The 18045-nt window shown below is 38.4% G+C and overlaps 2 protein-coding genes across 2 annotated transcripts in view; one reads left to right on the top strand and one right to left on the bottom strand.

Annotated features, from left to right (window-relative positions):
- IQCE (IQ motif containing E) overlaps window positions 1-16905 on the bottom strand; it is a 27148-nt gene extending 10243 nt beyond the window's left edge. Inside the window, exons 1-17 of the mRNA XM_009320029.1 lie at window positions 16864-16905; window positions 16185-16227; window positions 14815-14955; window positions 14390-14521; window positions 13340-13410; window positions 12535-12648; window positions 11817-11867; window positions 11216-11286; window positions 10919-10991; window positions 10426-10475; window positions 7501-7658; window positions 6946-7001; window positions 6425-6633; window positions 5527-5631; window positions 4661-4763; window positions 2302-2397; window positions 1564-1587 (exon numbers count right to left, since the gene is read on the bottom strand). Of these exons, the coding sequence (XP_009318304.1) occupies window positions 1564-1587; window positions 2302-2397; window positions 4661-4763; window positions 5527-5631; window positions 6425-6633; window positions 6946-7001; window positions 7501-7658; window positions 10426-10475; window positions 10919-10991; window positions 11216-11286; window positions 11817-11867; window positions 12535-12648; window positions 13340-13410; window positions 14390-14521; window positions 14815-14955; window positions 16185-16227; window positions 16864-16866 (1500 nt within the window). The 5' untranslated portion in view covers window positions 16867-16905. The remainder of the gene's footprint in view (window positions 1-1563; window positions 1588-2301; window positions 2398-4660; window positions 4764-5526; window positions 5632-6424; window positions 6634-6945; window positions 7002-7500; window positions 7659-10425; window positions 10476-10918; window positions 10992-11215; window positions 11287-11816; window positions 11868-12534; window positions 12649-13339; window positions 13411-14389; window positions 14522-14814; window positions 14956-16184; window positions 16228-16863) is intronic.
- Window positions 16906-17497: 592 nt separating this feature from the next.
- The window catches only part of BRAT1 (BRCA1-associated ATM activator 1), a 10923-nt gene continuing 10375 nt past the window's right edge, over window positions 17498-18045 (top strand). The window contains exon 1 of the mRNA XM_009320076.1: window positions 17498-17549. Coding sequence (XP_009318351.1) covers window positions 17498-17549 — 52 coding nt within the window. The remainder of the gene's footprint in view (window positions 17550-18045) is intronic.

Below are 18045 nucleotides of genomic sequence, written 5' to 3' on the forward strand. Positions count from 1 at the left end.
TCACCTTGTCATAGAAGGAGATCAAGTTAGTCAAGCAGGACCTGCCTTTCATAAACCCATGCTGACTGGGCCTGATCACCTGGTTGTCCTGTACGTGCCACGTGATGGCACTCAAGATGATCTGGTCCATAATCTTCCCCAGCACCGAGGTCAGACTGACAGGCCTGTAGTTCCCTGGATCCTCCTTCTGGCCCTTCCTGTGGATGGGCGTCACATTTGGTAACCTCCAGTCAACTGGGACCTCCCTGGTTAGCCAGGACTGCTGATAAAGGACTGAAAGTGGCTTGGTGAGCTTGGGTGGATCCCATCCAGTTCCATAGACGTGTGCATCTAAGTGGTGTAGCAGGTTGCTAACCATTTCCCCTTGGATTATGGGGGCTTCATTCTGTTCCCCGTCTTCTAGCTCAGGGGGCTGGGTACCCGGGGAACAGCTGGTCTTACTATTAAAGACTGAGGCAAAGAAGGCATTAAGTACCTCAGCCTTTTCCTCATCCTTTGTCACTATGTTTCCCCCCACATCCAATGAAGGATGGAGGTTCTCCTTAGCCCTCCTTTTGTTGCTAATGTAGTTATAGAAACATTTTTTATTGTCTTTTATGGCAGCAGCCAGATTAAGTTCTAGTTGGGCTTTGGCCCTTCTAATTTTCTCCCTGCATAACCTCACAACATCCTTGTAGTCCTCCTGAGCTGCCTGCCCCTTCTTCCAAAGGTCATAAACTCTCTTTTTATTTCCTGAGTTCCAGTCAAAGCTCTCTGTTCAGCCAGGGCGGTGGTGGTCTTCCCCGATGGCTTGTCTTTTGGCACGTGGGGATGGCCTGCTCCCATGCCTTTTAGAGTTCCTTCTTGAAGAACGTTGACTTCCTGGACTCCTTTGCCCTTCAGGACTGCCTCCCAAGGGACTCTGTCAACATAAGTTTGCCCTCTCTACTCAGAGATTTTACTGGCTTCTAATCAACAAAAAGCATCTAGATGTAAAACAGTATATTTGCGTCACATGGTTAGAATTTTTCTAATTTCTGAAAGTAGGATTTTTCATGTTCTGGGAGAAACAAATGTAAGATGCTACATGGTGCTATTTGAAAAAACAGTTTAATCAAAACCTTTGTGCAAAGCATTTATCAAAAAGTGACAGGTTTGTCGGACAAAGTCAATTTCTTCATAATACTCAGACGTTTCTTCTCAGCAAAGGTTTCAAATTCCTATTTCAAATTTTTCTGACGGCTCATCATAGTGAAAATGAAAGCATTATTAGAATTATTTAATATAGAAAAACTTTCCTGTCTGTTTGTATCAAATTTTGTTCAAAATTTTCAGAAGCATTCATCATGCAGTAGGTACCAAGTACAGAAAATTTGAGACCAAAAGGGGAACACTTTGACAAGATATATCAAACAAACCCACGGTGTCAGGAAGTAGATCATGAGCCAGCCCGAAGAACAAACATGATCTTGGTACAACAGTTCATATTACAATAAAACCTCTTTAAAAATAAAAAAGTTATCTGTGCTTTCATACAAATTAAATCTGTTTTACTGTTTTATTGGGTGTCATAAACACACTCACCTCATCCAGAGCAATTTCTTCTTTCTGAAATGAAAAATGCCTGAGTTAATGCCAACAAATATATGCAAGTTTTATCAAAAAGATTTTCCAAGTTTTCCCCAACAATTGAAACACACAGAAATACCTGTCCCACCTCCCCCTGAAAACTCAAACAACAAACCTGGGGGGGGGGGGGGGGGGGGGGGGGGAAAGCTTTTTATCTTTGAAAGATGTGTGGTTAGTTCTTTTGTCTTTAGTTTCCTAGGAAGCATTTACGAGACCCACCTCATACCATATGTCCTATATGTGGAAAAAGCACCATTATGTTGTTGCCCATAGAACAAAATCTAAGGTTAACGCTTTTTTTCTAGATCATTTTGTTCTAGTTGAGTGTAACTCAATACACGAAACTTCCTGTATTGTTTGGAGGATTTCTGCAAGGGGAATTCAACTTCCCAGTCATACCCCAAGCAAGCAACAGCAGCAGCGCTGTTCAAGCATTGCTACGCTTCCTTAGTTCTCTGCTCACCCAGACTCCCCCATCTCACAGCAGAAACAACAGGGTTCTAGGGAGCAGAGGCAAAAGAAGGAGCATGGAGGACTTGAAAAAAGCAGTGGAAGAGAAGATGGTGGTAAGGAATCATACCGGGAAGCACTGCTGCGGTTCCTGGAGCCTGGCAGCAGGTTGCTGTAGAGGCTAAAACAAGAGTAAGATTCAGAGGGGGATGTCCTCACTGTTCCCCAATAAGAGAATCTCACCTTGTTTCGGTACGTCTTCCACTGTCTCTGGATGATTTTGGCTGCTTGTTCCTTCCTGTGATCTTCTTTGCCTTTAACCGCGCAGACTGGTGAAGACTGCAAAGGAGAATTCTTTAACTTAGTACACTAAAGACACAAGTTGGAATTCTATGAGGGAAACAGGTTACAAATGACTCAGAAAACGCAGCACCAGAGTTGTTAAATGTTCATCCTGCCTGCAGGGTGGAAGGAAGTTAAAGAGGAAACTCTTGGTTCTGAATACTGCTCCTGTTCAGACTCATCATCTAGATGACTGTTACAATGAAACACATTCCTGTCCCCATTTTAGCTGTTAGCAGAGCATGGGAACGGAAAGGTTTTCATTTACACATACTCCTATTTTTCTATGCATTGCTAAAGCAATAGGAGCTCCAACAGTGGAACCTACTGCTTTGTTGATCAGAAATGGTTTGTATGTTATCGACAGACTGAGAACAAAAGTCAGGATACCTAATTTTGCAGTTCTTCTCCAGGAAAGACTAGTATTAATTAACTGGGGAGCTCTCTCATGTCTCATCCTGGCAACTGTGGCCCCATAATCATCTGTTTACGCTTACTGATGAGTTGGCCATCATACGACATTGACAAGAGTGAGAGCTTGTGTGAACTGGCATAACTCTACTCTTCTATCTTGAAGAAATTAATTAGAGGAAAAAGAAAGAAACCAAGATTTTGTTCCAGTTATTTCTTCTGAGCTGTGGTTGCATATTCCACCTCCCACCATCTGATCCTTTTGATCCCTAATTATCCCATACTAATTGTTGTACCTCACTTGCCAAACAAAAGTTAACAGCAATTTTAAAAGACTAATTCAATTTGTTGGTGTAAAATTCTAAGCGGAGGAACAAGAGATTTTATACTCTGAAAAAACCCTCTTGATTCTGTGAAAAGGATTTATTTATAACCTAAAAACACTGAGTTACAGGCTTAAGTTTAGCAAATGGATCATGTTGTATTAAAAATGACAACCTACTATTAAAATGAAAAATTGGTAGGAACTTAGTGATAATTACAAATAATGGGAACATTTCAATAAATGGATGGTTACTGGCCAAGAATATATATAGTCTGTGGAGGGAAAAAGGAGCTGTTTGTTGGCTGTTTTTAAAGACTCACGTTATTTGGTATTCAAAACATCAGCCTATAATGCACAAAAAAGAATCTAAAGAATTGCACAGTATATCAAAAACCAGCACCCCCTTAAGCTACTGGACATTTTTATTCATATTTTTTACTACCTGTATTTCAGGGTCTATTTATTTTCAAGTACAAAAGATTAAAATCCCCAGTAATAATTTTCAACTAGTTTTTAGTGAAATGAGATTAACATGACCACACTGCATCTGAAAGCATGTCTGTCAGTGCCCATTCATCTCTACTGGCTAGTTACAACAACGTTTGGCAGAAGGACGGAAGACTGCAAAGATATCAAGTTCGGTCATATTTCACAAAAAACCCCCAACTGATTACGGAGCCCCATTTAAGACTGTCCAGGATTAACAGATGCACAAAGATATTTATTAGATACTGGAAAATCCAGAAAGAAGAGGTTATGAATACCTCAACTCTAGAAAAACTTCAATTCAAAGGGGATAAGGGTTTATTTTATTGTATTGACATCTTCTTTAATTCTTTACTCAAATATGGTGTCCCATCAGCAGTGGAATTAAAAAAAACCTAAATTTTCATGATGATTAGTGCTCTACATCCTGTACACCTTCCCATGATAAGGTACCCAGCTTCCATCCAAACAGAAAGGCTAATGAATATTTTCTGACTGGACAGCACATGTGCCCTAAGTGATCACCTGACCAGCATAAAAATAATTGAAAAGGGTTTTTTGTCTTTTGCCAGTCTGCCAGCAAGCACACTTACGTGTGTCTCTATCCTTTATCTCACTGTCAACTCCTACAAGACCTCCCTTCCCTCTACAAAATTGGACTGAAATTAGCTAATAGGTTCAGATATTATAAGAAGATATAAGCAAAACTACAAATGTCTTTTTCTTCTTAGAAAGTAAGGCAATAAAACCCAAACACTTAGAAGGGTAAGCTTTTTGCAACATTCCACTGAATAAGAAAAAAATCGATGATGGGGCAGATAATCAGTAAGAGAACAGCTCCAAAAACCCCCAAGTTGCAGTGGTAATTATTGAAACAACTCATCAACAAACTCCGGGAATTCAGAATCTCTATGACAAGATTTAATGCCTCTGTGAAAAGACACAACTAGCAGCTATTTAGACTATCAGCTCAATTTGCAATATATTAGTTAGATGCAAGGGAAAAAAACCGCCACAAACAAAAACATGTGTCCGTACCTTATTAAGCTTTTCCATTGTATCTTCTGCCATTTTTCTCTTCTCTTTCTCCAATTTTGACTCCAGTTTCCCTACTTTCTGTGTCAGGTTCTGGATTTCCTCACTACAGTTGGAAAAGCAAAGATTTATAGCTAGAAATTTTCTGTTGTTACTGCTTTGAAAATACTGAACCTATTTCATAAGATTTGGTTGCTTTGGGTTATTTTTAAAGGCCAAAGTGGGAAGCTGCTCAGGATAACATAATACATATTATTCCTACAGTAACAGACACATAACATCAATTCTCAAGTTGTGATAGTTGCCTTACGTTGAAATTAAAAGGTCCCAAGGTTACAGTGGTACCCTTGATACTATTAATAGTGCATCTAGATCTGCTACAGTTTCATATTGGTCAGTCAAAGTCCTTTCTCACAAAGCAATAATGAGATAACTTTTTTTTGCCATCCTTGCACAGGATTATTATCAACAGTTACACAGACTACATGATGTAAATGGAATGACATATTGGCAATGGTATAGAAGCATAGGCTAAGGTAAAGATACTACAGTTTTTTCTTAGAAAGAGAAAAAAAAAGTCTCTGAGCCCAACATGGCAGCTTTCTTTTTCCATTTATCTTATTAATTTTTATTATAATTTAATTCTTATTTTTACTATGCTTCTTAGCCTTCCACTTCCTCTAAAACCACTCTATAGAATTCTTCCCATAGTAACTTACTCCATCCCTCCAAAACAGTTCTGTTTAAATAAATTCCCAGCTTCCTGCAGTTCAGATGAACTCCTATGAATTTGAGCCCCTTCAAATGAGAATTATACTTTAACAGATATTTTTGGTTCTGAAAGGACCTGCTAATACAAAATACGATACCTAAAAGTCTGCTCTTCTGTAGTCTTTTCTTCCATCTTATTCCGCCACTTCTGCAGCTCCAGCTCCACTTCAGCCTTAGCCTGCAGTAACTGCTTGATATCTAATCTACAAAGGTGTAAGGAAATCTAAGCAATACTTAAGGCATTCATACTTCAACGAAGTAGTTATTTTTTGTTTAAACTTCTAAATAAAATAGGTTCTCAAATTTGTAAAGTAACTAAAGTTGCCTTTTAAACAAAACAATGCAAGCGTACATTGTTCAGAAGCAAAAGGCCTCTTCGCATGCTCTCACTACGCATCTTTGTTCAGAGGCGAGTTGACGCAGGAGGCAGTGTGTCTTATCAACAATACATAGTTGTGTGCACATCTCTGATCATGATCAGATTAACCTGCCTGCCCTTATGCACTGACACACCAAACGAGTCCAAGCAAGACAAACTGCAAATCAATTGCTTACTAGGGAGAAAAGAAGTCACAGTGCATCATATGGCAGAAGGCAGTCTTAAATGGAGAAAGTGGTAGATCAGGACAAAACGTGTTGAAAAAACAAGACAAATTTTTACAGCAAAATACTTGCAAGAAGTGCTGCGTAAAGTGACATATAACCCTTCAAAGGCTTTTCAGTGTGGTTGGCAAAAAAATATGCCTTGAAAAATGAGTTAGAAACAAGTAGAAATTCTTATTTTCCATCCTCTCACTGACTTTTTTTTCTGCAATGTAATTTTACAACGCTAGTAGGACTAGAAGAAGCTTTTGAAATAAAAGCTGAAGGGACCCTCAAAATTCATTTTCTTGCTGCAAATGTGAAGGACTTATTACATCGTTTCATAACGTGACAGGAAATAATGAAATAATTCATACCTAGAAAAGAACAACATCTCAGACGAGTCACACTTACTCTTTATTGAGTAGGAGATTTTGAAGTGCCTTCCTATCACTCTTCAGTTTCTTCACTAGCCCTTGGAGGCGGCAACATTCCTCAACATGGTCTATCTGTTGAGAGGCTGGATGATCCAGGTCTACAGAAGGCGAAGATGACACAGCAAGTAACTGTGATGACTCACTATCTGCTGATGACACCCTGGTGTTCTCCATGGCACATACTTTCTAAACAGGATAAATGTACACAAAAAATACAAAAGAAAAAAGAAGAAAATTAAATGTAGCATAAAATGATTTTATCTAGGCCATGAGAAAAGATCAAATGGAAGTTAATTCTAAAGTGTGCATCTATACGTAACAAGTACAAGGAAAGAAAAAAGGGAGGAAGGGCATATGGTACAGACATCATTTCACATGTATGAGCCAGAATGCGCAACGCTGATACATTGAAGGACTACATGCCATGAGCACAAGCCAGTGGTTCTACATTTTCTGCTCAAAGACAGGTAAGATGACCACATGATTATGAACACTTACTTTTTCTAGTTCTGAAATCCGCCTCACCAGCCTCTGTCTGCTCCACTCACTATAATCTAAATACAATAACAAAGCTTTAAACATGAAACTATATCAGTGAGTCAACATTGTTCTTGCTTTTTGAAACTTCTGTCCATATAGAAAGACTATCTAAAGACCTGACCCCCAACTTTAAATATGCATCACTGAAAAAATGAGAATAGTCTTAAAGTATCTGACTTCTACACCAATTAGCTCAGAAATCAATATAAACCATTCACATTCATCAGTTTTCAACAACTGAAAAACAGTTTTCCAGTGAAACATTAAATCTTCAAGTGATTCCAGTCCAGAATTCTCAGGGATAATACTAAAGGAAACCCAGGTCTGACTGGAGCAGCATATCCAGAATTCAGAGAGAGACTCCTGTAAGAAACTTCTCATTCCAACCTTTGCCCCTCCTGAGTCTTCACCTTTGTAATAACTCCCTTATTTCTACCGTTGTAGAAATACAAACGCATCTTTCAAATGTACCTAAATCCCTTGCCCCATGTTCACCAACTTTTCAGCACATACTTTTTGTTTTATTGGAAGGAGGAGAACTGCTCAGTACATGATCTAGATCTTCTTTCAGCCTCCGATTCTCATTCTGCAATTCCTTGATGTTCCTGGATAGTCTCAGGACAGCAGCATTCAGTGCCTTTAGTCGTTTTTGGGTATCTCTGCCCTCTGTACTTGGAAACAGGGTCAAAACCAGAAAGTTAACTTAAAAGTAGAGAACAAAGAAGCAGCATTAAAAAGAGTAGAATAGCCTCACTATTCAAGTCAGCTGGCTAAGTTAACTGTCTCAGCTCCCCCCCAATAGCATTTCTCAACATTTTTTACTTGAGGAGTTACCTATTCTTTTAGGAAAAAACATGCAAAGACCATCTTGCTCAACATTTCACAATTGTTTTAATTTGCGTCAAAGAAAGAAGATACGTTGAAACTTTGAAAGCTCATTTATTACTTTTACTTCCTCCACCACTCTGTTTCATTAACGCATAAACAAGGGTGCTTGTTTATTATAACGCATTTATTATAACGCATTATAACGTCTATTATAATAAACGCATTTATTATAAATGCGCTTAAAACCAAGTTTTACTTACTTGGTTTTCTATTTGTTTTGTTAACCAACCTTATAATGCTTTACCAGCGCTCTGTGGACCTCTGATTTAAAAACACTTATCTTCAGCCAATTGGGAGACTCCTCCAAAAAACTGTTCAGCACAGAAAGCTAACCTGCGTGCTCTGAATTGCTTTCTTTCACTTAAATGACAGATTGAGATTGGGAGAGAGAGAGCGCTATACATAGATGGAATAGCTCTCAAACAAATCCAACACACAAGTGTATTTTCAGATAACTGTGAATGCTGCTCTAATATAAAAAAAACTATTCCTGTGAAAGTAAACCCCAGAGAATTTTCTTTCTTCAAGATACATTTCAATCAATGAGAGATTTGAAACAGATTTGAGGAATACAGCTAACATCGATGTGACAGGAATAAAAGGCATCAGAAAAGGGAAAGCCTACTATGTGTTAGAACTGTTAAATATATTACAGTGATTTTGCCTTTTTAATTTTTCTAATAGAAAAGGGAAGAAATCTCAGATTCTAGATGCACAAAGTTGTAAAGTCTGTTCACAAAACAGATTTCTATTGAGATTAAATACTTGTTCTTTATTGCTATGAGAAAGTTCTTAAAAACTTACTTCTGGAAACAAAGGTCTGAAGTAACTGATGGACCTACTTTTGGACAAATGCCACTGCCAATGACAATCACAGAACAGTTTGTGAAGGAATCTTACATCCCATCCACTGGAATAATTACAAGGTAAAGGGGGAGACAGTCTATAATTAGCATATCAGAGTGAAAAGCTGAATCTAATCTACCTTCTGGAAATTAAAAGGAAACAAAGCCATAAAAACAAACAAATAAGGCTGTCCAGATGTCATGGATGACTGTTCATACAGCTGTCCCAGGCAGGAGGAAAAAGAGTAAAAAACAAAACACAACACACCACCAAAATGGGAAATTACAGAAGTTATAGAACTCAAAACTGTATCACTGAGTACCATTATTTTAGGCTCATCAAAACCTAAATGAAAGAATTGCAGACCATTTTGAGGACTTGAAAGGTTGCCTAGTTTCTAGCTACAATTGGATACTACAGCTTCCCATAGAAATAACCGTATTTCAGTATTAACACTGAAAAAGAGGAGCTAAATGCCATTCACTTCAGCCAGAAATAACATAGACAAGCATCGTGAAAGAAACACTCTCCTACAATGCTTTCTATGTGCCAGAGTCCTGACCTTCAACATCATTTATTACTTCAGCGCTCAGCCTCTCAAGTAGAGACTGACAGTCATGTAATGGAGAGAGACTGCCCTGACCACTGCTTTTTGAAGCTACGAATAAATGAGGACAAGGAAGAGACCTGATGACTCATTTTCACCTGTAAGTAAATTAGGTGTGATGGCTTACAGCCTTGAGAGGCTAGTCACTGCATGCCTGAGCCAAAAGAGATAATTTTTTTTTTTTTTTAAAACCAGTGACAAAACAAATTGCAGTTTTCAATCCACAAGAGACAGTGAGTTAGGGAAACACAAGTAGTATACATAATGACCCATAAAGAGTTCTCATATGTTTCTATCAATCTAAATAAATACACCCAAAATTAAGATAGTTGCCTGTACTTAACACTAGGAGAGCAAGGATATTTTGAAGTGGTGTGGTAACAAATTTTCCTATCCCACAAGACTATTACCCTCTTCTCAGCTCGAATAAGACTCACTTGCATAGATGCTTTTACTTTGCTCTCTTACTGGAGCTTTGTCTTTTGCCTTAGTGCTTTGATTTTTTTTTCCCCTCTATAGACCGTTTACCCTCACCACCATGTACACACCTGCACACTAATGACAAGCACTAGTACAAGCTTCTCTGACAGTGTCTTACTAGTGCCACTCATGGATATCTCAAAAAAGCTACCCTGATGTGCAGATCTGTCTCTCTGTACCACAGGAAAATGTTTACTCCAAAATACCTTCTTTGCAGTGTACACCCTAGAGCAAGATGCAGAACCGACTCAGGAGTAAAATGCCAAACATCTAGTGAGTTTGTTTCAATCACCACTGATGTCAGAATAGGTGTGATTATGGGGGAAGATGGATTTTATTTAACGGAGATAAATTTTCAAATCTTTCATGTACTTTTTAAATAGCTCTAATATTTTTTCCACATCCACAAAATGATCTATCTACAAGAAAAAACAACTTGACTAAGACATATCCCAAGGCTGTGAAGCCAACTAAAGCAGTAACAAAAAGCAAATCCAGCAATCTAAATGACAAAATAAACTGTTCTCATGTAGTTGTTTTCCATCAGTTAAAGTAGTATATAAGTGATATATCAAACACATATACGCAAACATTTGCCTCAAAAGAATTAAACATACTTTTTCCTCATAGACTCAGATTTTGCTAGGAGGAGTTGGAGACGATGAACCTGTAAAATATGAAATATAGATTCCATTAAGGAGCTAGCTGTGGAAGCTGACATTGCTAATGCAACACATTTGTCCGTTAGGTGAAAATCAGAACAAGACTCTCTGGGTAGTAGCAGAGGCAATGATGCCATCACTGAAAATCAGGCTACTGTTATATTGGCTTTCATCTAGACACTTATGGATGTACATTAGTTTATTTACGCTTTTTGGTTAACACATTCTACTTACTGAAGAAAAAATGTTTTTCGGTATATATATTTGGATGAGAATTTCTGATGAGAATAAAATTCATTTTTGATGAGAATATCTACGAAAATCTGATTCCAAAGACAGGTGCAGCTAAGCTGTAAGAAACCTATCTGAAACATTCCATTTATACTTCGACTCAACAACTGAACAACTTCCTCCCCTGTATGCACATTGAAGGACCTGTCAGACATACCTCTTCATAGTAGGTTTCCATAGCTATCCTCATTTCTTCCAAATTAGTGGTCTTCATGTCTGCCTGGAATTTGCTGAAAATAGAATAATACAAAAAATAATTCAGTCAGACCAGCAAAGACGCTGCAATATCTGTTGGTTTACAATTTCTGGGTGGGTGGTTTATAATTGCTAATATGTTCTCAGAGTTCATTAAAACATCCTAAGGAACAGAAGAATACAGATGAAAAACAACATGGATTTCAAATTCTCTTTATTGTCTCATCCAATACAAGCCTCTATCCCCCCAAAGTCATACTTAATAGTGTTGTCTTTCTCCTTGCACTGTTGTTCTAGCTTGAGAATCTTCTGCTTTAATCCACTAACCACCTACAGAAAGAACAGAGAGCTCATGAGTCCTAGAATCATCCGTCTCTTCACAGAAGTTCCATTTCTCCATGATCTTGCCCTGTCTTTCTAAGTTGTACCTAACTGGATATACATATTCCTACATACTTCAGTACTTAGTAAATCACACGCGTGTCTGCTACCCTGTGACAGGGAGAGCACTAATGAAATCAGATCCCTAAGTTGTATCTGTGGTAACGTAACTAGCTTAATAATATTTATACACAATCATTAAATAAAAACTCTGCCCATTACCCTGCTAAATTCAAAGAAGCAAATAATAGGGAGAATACTCCCTAAACAGATTCAAGACAGTGACAAAGGCGGCTCCCTAAAATAATGTTAATTCCAGATCTTTGTTACTGGTTTCTTATCTGACTACAGAAATGATGGTTACATGATTCCCTAATTGCTTATTCTTACTTAATTTTATTTTTTTAATCAGTAGTGTTTCAGCTTGGCAAGAGGAAAAAAAGAAAAATGAAAGCAGAAGGTAATGAAGAAACTATTACCCATCCATTATCAGTCTTCTTTTCTGACAAAGCTCGTGCCAGCTCCAAGCCCTGCAGGAGAAGACAGATAAAGCAAGTGACCAACCTTGCTACTTTATTCTACTGCCAGCTCTTTCCACAAAATTTTCTAACCTACTCATCTCCACAGTCATTTCACAGTCCAACAGCTTTAATTCTGAAGTCCCTATGCTCATTGTTTTGTACTAGCACACTTCTCCCAAGATGTAGATCTGCATGCAGAAAATGACAGCCACCAGGAATTCAGTGAAATTCAGGTCTTCTAACTATGACCCTAAATGCTTCTCAGCATTCAGGTCTGGCAATAAGGCTCATCGTTTCCTTCCTGGTTCAAGTCTCAGGACTGCATGCGTCAGGCACCATGCAAGAGGTTAACTCCCTTCTACTCTGAGGCAAAATATTCAGAAAGTGGGCCTCTTTAGAGACAGCATTTTAATTTTACCTTCAGAAATTAAAAGTACCTTTGCTAAATAAACTTATCTGCACAGCATGGCATGATCTTCCTTTGAACTGAGCTGGAATGGTGAGCTGAGATACTCAAAACAGAAATCCCTTCACACCAACCAACCACCCCTCATTCAAGCTCATCGTTCCTAGGAGCCAACACACTAGAGAGTCCTGAAATCTAGAGAGACAGGGAGAAGAGGATCACACTGCTCAGCACTCTTGCCCCGCTTTTATCCCCCCAAGAAATAGTCACCCTGGAAGGATCCAACAGTTGCTCAATCTGTTTATCCTTTCTATTATTCTCTTCTTCTAGTCGACGGAGCTTAGTTTTCATTCGATCTCCCTCATTTTTTTGAGCTTGTATCATCTAAAAGAGGGGAGAAAAACTGTAAGCGCATTTCAGAAATAGAAACACACTGAGATTTCACATGGAAACATGTTTTGACGTCAATAACAATCCAATTACAATGGTCAGGATGAAGCGAAAGGGGGTGGGGGGGGAAGAGAGACCATCACACTGGACCAGGGCTGACAGATAAGGGAGGTGACAGGGCAAAGATAAAAGGAAAAGGTTTAACAGAAAGGCAACCTCACACAAATGATCTAAAACAGCCAAGATATTTGTCTACAGGCATCCCTAGTGTTCAACATGCCCAGTCCTGACCTTTCATACGCTGCACTAAACTCAACTGACAAATTGTTAAAAAGTGATGGGTAACAGCCAGGGGGGAAAAAAAAAAAAAGGCGAGGTGGAGGGACAAAGAAACCAAATGCAATGAACCTTTTCAGCGTCCAGCTAAGGCCATGGCTGGGGTTCAGGACTGGGTTTACTTCAGGGCTTCCACATCCAGTACTCAGAAGTATCTATCACACCATAAGAACAATGAAATTGCCTTAAACAGACACAAGTTTAGTTTAGCCTTACATTACAAATGCAAAAAAATTTGGTGGATGTCCCAGTCGTAGAAACCAAAGTATTCTGAACCAACAAGGCCTGGACATCTACAGGTGGATGGATCAACCCTATGATTTCTGTGTAAGTATCAGAGAGACTGTACCTTTTTCAGTTCTATAATTTCATCGTACATATCTTCTTTTTCTTTGTAGTCAGGAGTTCCAGGAATGTAGCCTACAGAAAAAGGTACGTAAAATAAGCAGATCTGAAAGAGGTATTTTTAACTAACCAGAAACCTTACAATTAAAGGAAATATCTAGAACAACCACCAAACTGAACACTAAGCTTTTTTTTTTTTTCCTGAGAAGAAGAAAAATCAGCAGGGAAATTAATTTTAGAAATGGAGGTGAAATGGAGATGTTACTGTATGAAACTTCTGCCGGATTTTACAGCAAATTTCTCCTAATTACTTCTCTCTGGTGCTAGATTAAAATATCCATCTCAAGAAAGATACACACTTCACAGAAGACTGCAGTCTTCTCATCCCAACAAATTAATTATTTACAAAAGATTTCTAAAAGGTGTCCAGAATACATTTTTCTATTTATGCCTAATGTGTAAAAGTCTATCATCTTTCAAAGTTGCCAGAAACTGTGTATTACCAGTAACAGTATAGGTGTCATTTTAAATGGAAGTAGGATTTTTCAGTTTACAGTTCTCCTTTAAGAAAAGCAGGATGAAAGGTTTAAATTTTGCTCTTCTCATAAAACTCAATTGATTTTAATATCACAACCACATGACAAAACACTTTCTAGAGAAGTAAAAGGAGTCAATTACATAGAATTTCAGGCAAGCAGATGGTTTCTATCAATGGTTCCTAAACTATGTTTTGCAAAGTCACAATAAATTGTCTACAGCTGGCCCATTGAACCATATTATATTTGCAACGTTTTCAGCTGCAAATGCATGGCAATTTGCAAAAAGTTCTGAAAGCTAATAGTGATTCATTGCTCAAAAATTTTGGAAACCCCTGTCTTATCCAATTTAGAAATCTCAAAAAGTATCCCCTGGATCACATTTTGACACATATATTTTAATACAGGTTAAACTGAAATGGCTCTTGCTTTACTAAAGCTAAGATCTTAAGCAAGGTGTGTTTTTACATGGAAAAAAGATCATTAACTTTTATCCACCACACCATTACATAGTTTACCATTACTAGAAGAACGAGAATGTTTTGGCTTCTTCATTCCTAGAGCTTCCTTCAAATATTCTGGAGTGCTACTAGAAATGTTTGTTCGCATATGACCCATGACAACATCTGATTCCAGAGGATGGCTCATTCCTGCCAACAAAAATAGAACAAAAATGCAAAAATCAGGGATAATTGCGAATTAAATTTGTGGATTTATTCTGAGCAAATGCAACATAGAAAGCTCCAGATGCTGTTAATTATTCTCTCTATAAATTCCAATGCTCAAGATCAGATAATTCCAACCACCCAAATAAACAATAGTGAAATGACTTCCTATGTAGCCTATAATCAAACACAAACCTATTTTTTAAGAGTTTACATGTTAAGCTGCCCACAACACTGAATTTTATCCACATATGCAGATAAAGTTTCTATACTTGTACCTTGTTTCAGCGATCCCAGCCACATCTGCCTGGGGTTTTTTACAGCTGCGCTCTCAAGACGTGCACTGCCTGTTCCCTGCAGAGATCGCCAAACTGCAGCTTTTTTAGGATACAGTTGTGTGCTAGAGCTGTATGGAGACTCTAAAAGAAAAGAAAATACCTCAGCATTGCCTTACAAAGCCCCAGGTCACAACTGTTCTTTCTGTCTTGTGTTTTAAAGTTCCCAGACACAGTCCTATTACTTACAAGAACAGAATTTAGCAGCACACTACATACTGGCTTATGTGGAGCAATGGTACATTCACCTAAAAAACGTAGCCATGATAAAGAAAAAGTCCAATTCCAAAAAATGAAGAAAGGCATAGTGACAGTAATATGTATGCTACACAGACAAAAGCAATTGTATAGCTATTAATCCACTAGCAATTTTCTTGCAGTAATCAAAGAACAGAATTGGTCTGATGCCGCTGCTGGGGAGCCCCTCCTATTACTACTTCAGGTATGGCTGTCAGGTTCAAATACTGACACTAATTCCACTCAAAATTATTAGTATAGATGTGCACTATATGGGCTAACTAGTTAGTCTTCAAATCACCAAGTACGGTAAGAAGCAATGTAACAAACATCATAGCTAAAATTAAACAGCTATTTTGAATTCCATTGTTTAAGCATGTAAAGGGATTTCAGGAAAAGAAAGAAGATAGATGTACATCTACCAGAAGAAATCTCTTCCACAACCTAAAGCAACATTTAAAAGTGCAACATTATTTAATTTATTAGAAACAAAACAATCAGCAACACTTTGAGGAAAAGTCTTCTTTGAAACATTCACTGGAAATATAAAAAGGAAGGTAAATGGAAAAGTATATAAAACCCAGAAAACCAGACAAAAACCGACATTAAACCTGCAGATCTAATAACAACATTGTACTTCTAAGATCATGTGAACCCCGCCCCCAACAAATGAAACAGAGAACTGCTTAATCTACAAACATAGATACCTACTGGGTGGTAGGCAGCTACAGTAATTCTAGATTCTTTCTACGTAGCAAGTATCAGCATTTCTCCAAAAAGATAAGGAGAAATTCAGAATGCTTGCCATTAGAAGGGACAACACGAAAAGAAAATAGTTTATGCTGGAGAATCACGAATTACAGCTAACCCATAAACTTCAACATTTAGCCTACGAAAGTCTAACTTCACTGGTTACAGAACAAATCTCAGATAGATGTGCTCTGCGCGCACCAGTGAATAACTCTGAAGAGAATAATAAGATGTTGTTTCAAAGAAATCTTCCAGTTCTGTGTCCCACAGAAATCTATTTTGTTCTGCAATAACAGAAGCAGAACAAAAAAATTTGGAACACTTACTTGGTGACTTTGGAGGCTTGTGGAAAATTTTCTTCTTTAACTTCTGGAAGAGAGTTAGAATTTTTAATGTATTTAAAATATTCCACTCTTCAAAGATTTCAGATATAAGCTTAAAATTGGCTTCAATCTCCATTTTGTATGAAGAGCACTCGTTCTAATAACACAAAATTTTCTGTGTAGAAAATAAAAATAGTAGCAGATCTGGCCACAGCAGCAGTCACCACAATTAAGGTGGTGCCTACTGAAGTGTTATGTTACAGATAAAAAGTAGTCACACTCAGAACACTAAGACCTTCCCCATCAGTATTAAATACAAGTAGCAGCAAATTCAAGATGATCACAGAGTAGAGGCTGATCTGTAGAACCATTTAGCTAAAGGAAACTTATTCAACTCCATCAAAACTCTGTAAAAGGATTACTTAGGCCCATAACTTGATAGAACAGTGAAATGAAGCCAAACATCATTTGCATCCCCCAGTGCTGAGAATTTAGAAGCCAGAATTACATCTGGAATTAGAGGAGGTTTTTGAATCAAACTACATTGCAATAACATTGTTAGCTCTCCTCTCTGAAGGGAGTCTTATCGATCAGGAGGGATCACGTGGATGTACTGTGTGCAAGGACATGCTGAGAGGCCTTTTAAGGCATTCACCCGCAGTGCGCCGTTAATAAAACTCACCATTGCTGTATCTGATTCACAGGTTATCACAGACAGGCTGTCATCTCCCTGGGAAATAGACACATTAACTGTGACATTTGCTACTAAAGTAATTGGTTATAATACACATCCAAAAAACTTTATATCCTGTTACTATCACAATAAAGTTTGAGTGCAATACATTCAAATGGCAAATGTGTCACCACCGTTGCAAAAACCAGCATCATTTGCTCTAACACAAATGTTCTGTGTGATATAGTGCAAGTCACTTCAGGCTCGACCCACGGAGACTTATGCACTTCAGAGCATCACAACAGCTGAACCTTCAGGTGCCGGTTCAGCATTAAGTTCTCCACCAGCAAGAGTTAAGCAGCAACTCATCCGTCTGTCCCCTTCCTCACTCACTTGTTCCTACCCTTGCTATGCTATGGGAACGTTCGGTAAACTCGACTGGAGAAGTGACCAGGCTGCGGAAAAAAACCCAAACCAAGGAATCAAAAAAGTGGTTAATTTTTCCTGCGATTGAGCTGACAAGTTTCCTTGCTTCTCAAATGTAAGCATATCCGCAGCAGAAGGAAAATTTCCACTTTGCTTTCAAATTATCTGAATGTATGCTGTCCTCACAGAAAGAACATTTTCACTTGCTGCTGACTCCATGGTGCTCGCAGCCGCAGCACCATTCTCTGGACAGATGCTGATCTACCTCTGTAAGAGGCAGGGTGGTGTGAAGTATTTTTGAGACCCTGGTTGACAGAACAGGAGCTGGAATTAACGACAGAGTAGGTAAAACAGCTTTTTGTGCTGGCTGAGAGCAAGCAGGTACACATCTCACACGCCATACCATATAGTTTTTAATTTCCTGAGGCAATGTTCCTTGCAGCACACTGATTATTTTTAAGGCCTTTTTATCACTCTGGGAGATCTCTCTACCTAACTGCAGCTATCGCATTAGGAATCGGATAATGTGGAAGGCGCCCAGCCTTTATAGGACATGGTAAACAACAAAACATTCACCAGAATATAAACGTGCAATAACAAAAACACCGCAGTCCTTGGAAACCTTCACAGTCCCTTTGCTCTTGCAAAACAGGCCCGACAAGAGCCACTTACGACAGACAGCAAGAGAACATGGTGGCTCCCAGCAAAGGGCCTCAAAACCTCCATTTGGCTGCCGAGGGCGAGGGAAACGAACGCTAACACCCA

This window comes from Pygoscelis adeliae, unplaced genomic scaffold, assembly GCF_000699105.1.
Source record: "Pygoscelis adeliae isolate BGI_AS28 unplaced genomic scaffold, ASM69910v1 Scaffold242, whole genome shotgun sequence".
NCBI classification, from domain to species: domain Eukaryota; kingdom Metazoa; phylum Chordata; class Aves; order Sphenisciformes; family Spheniscidae; genus Pygoscelis; species Pygoscelis adeliae.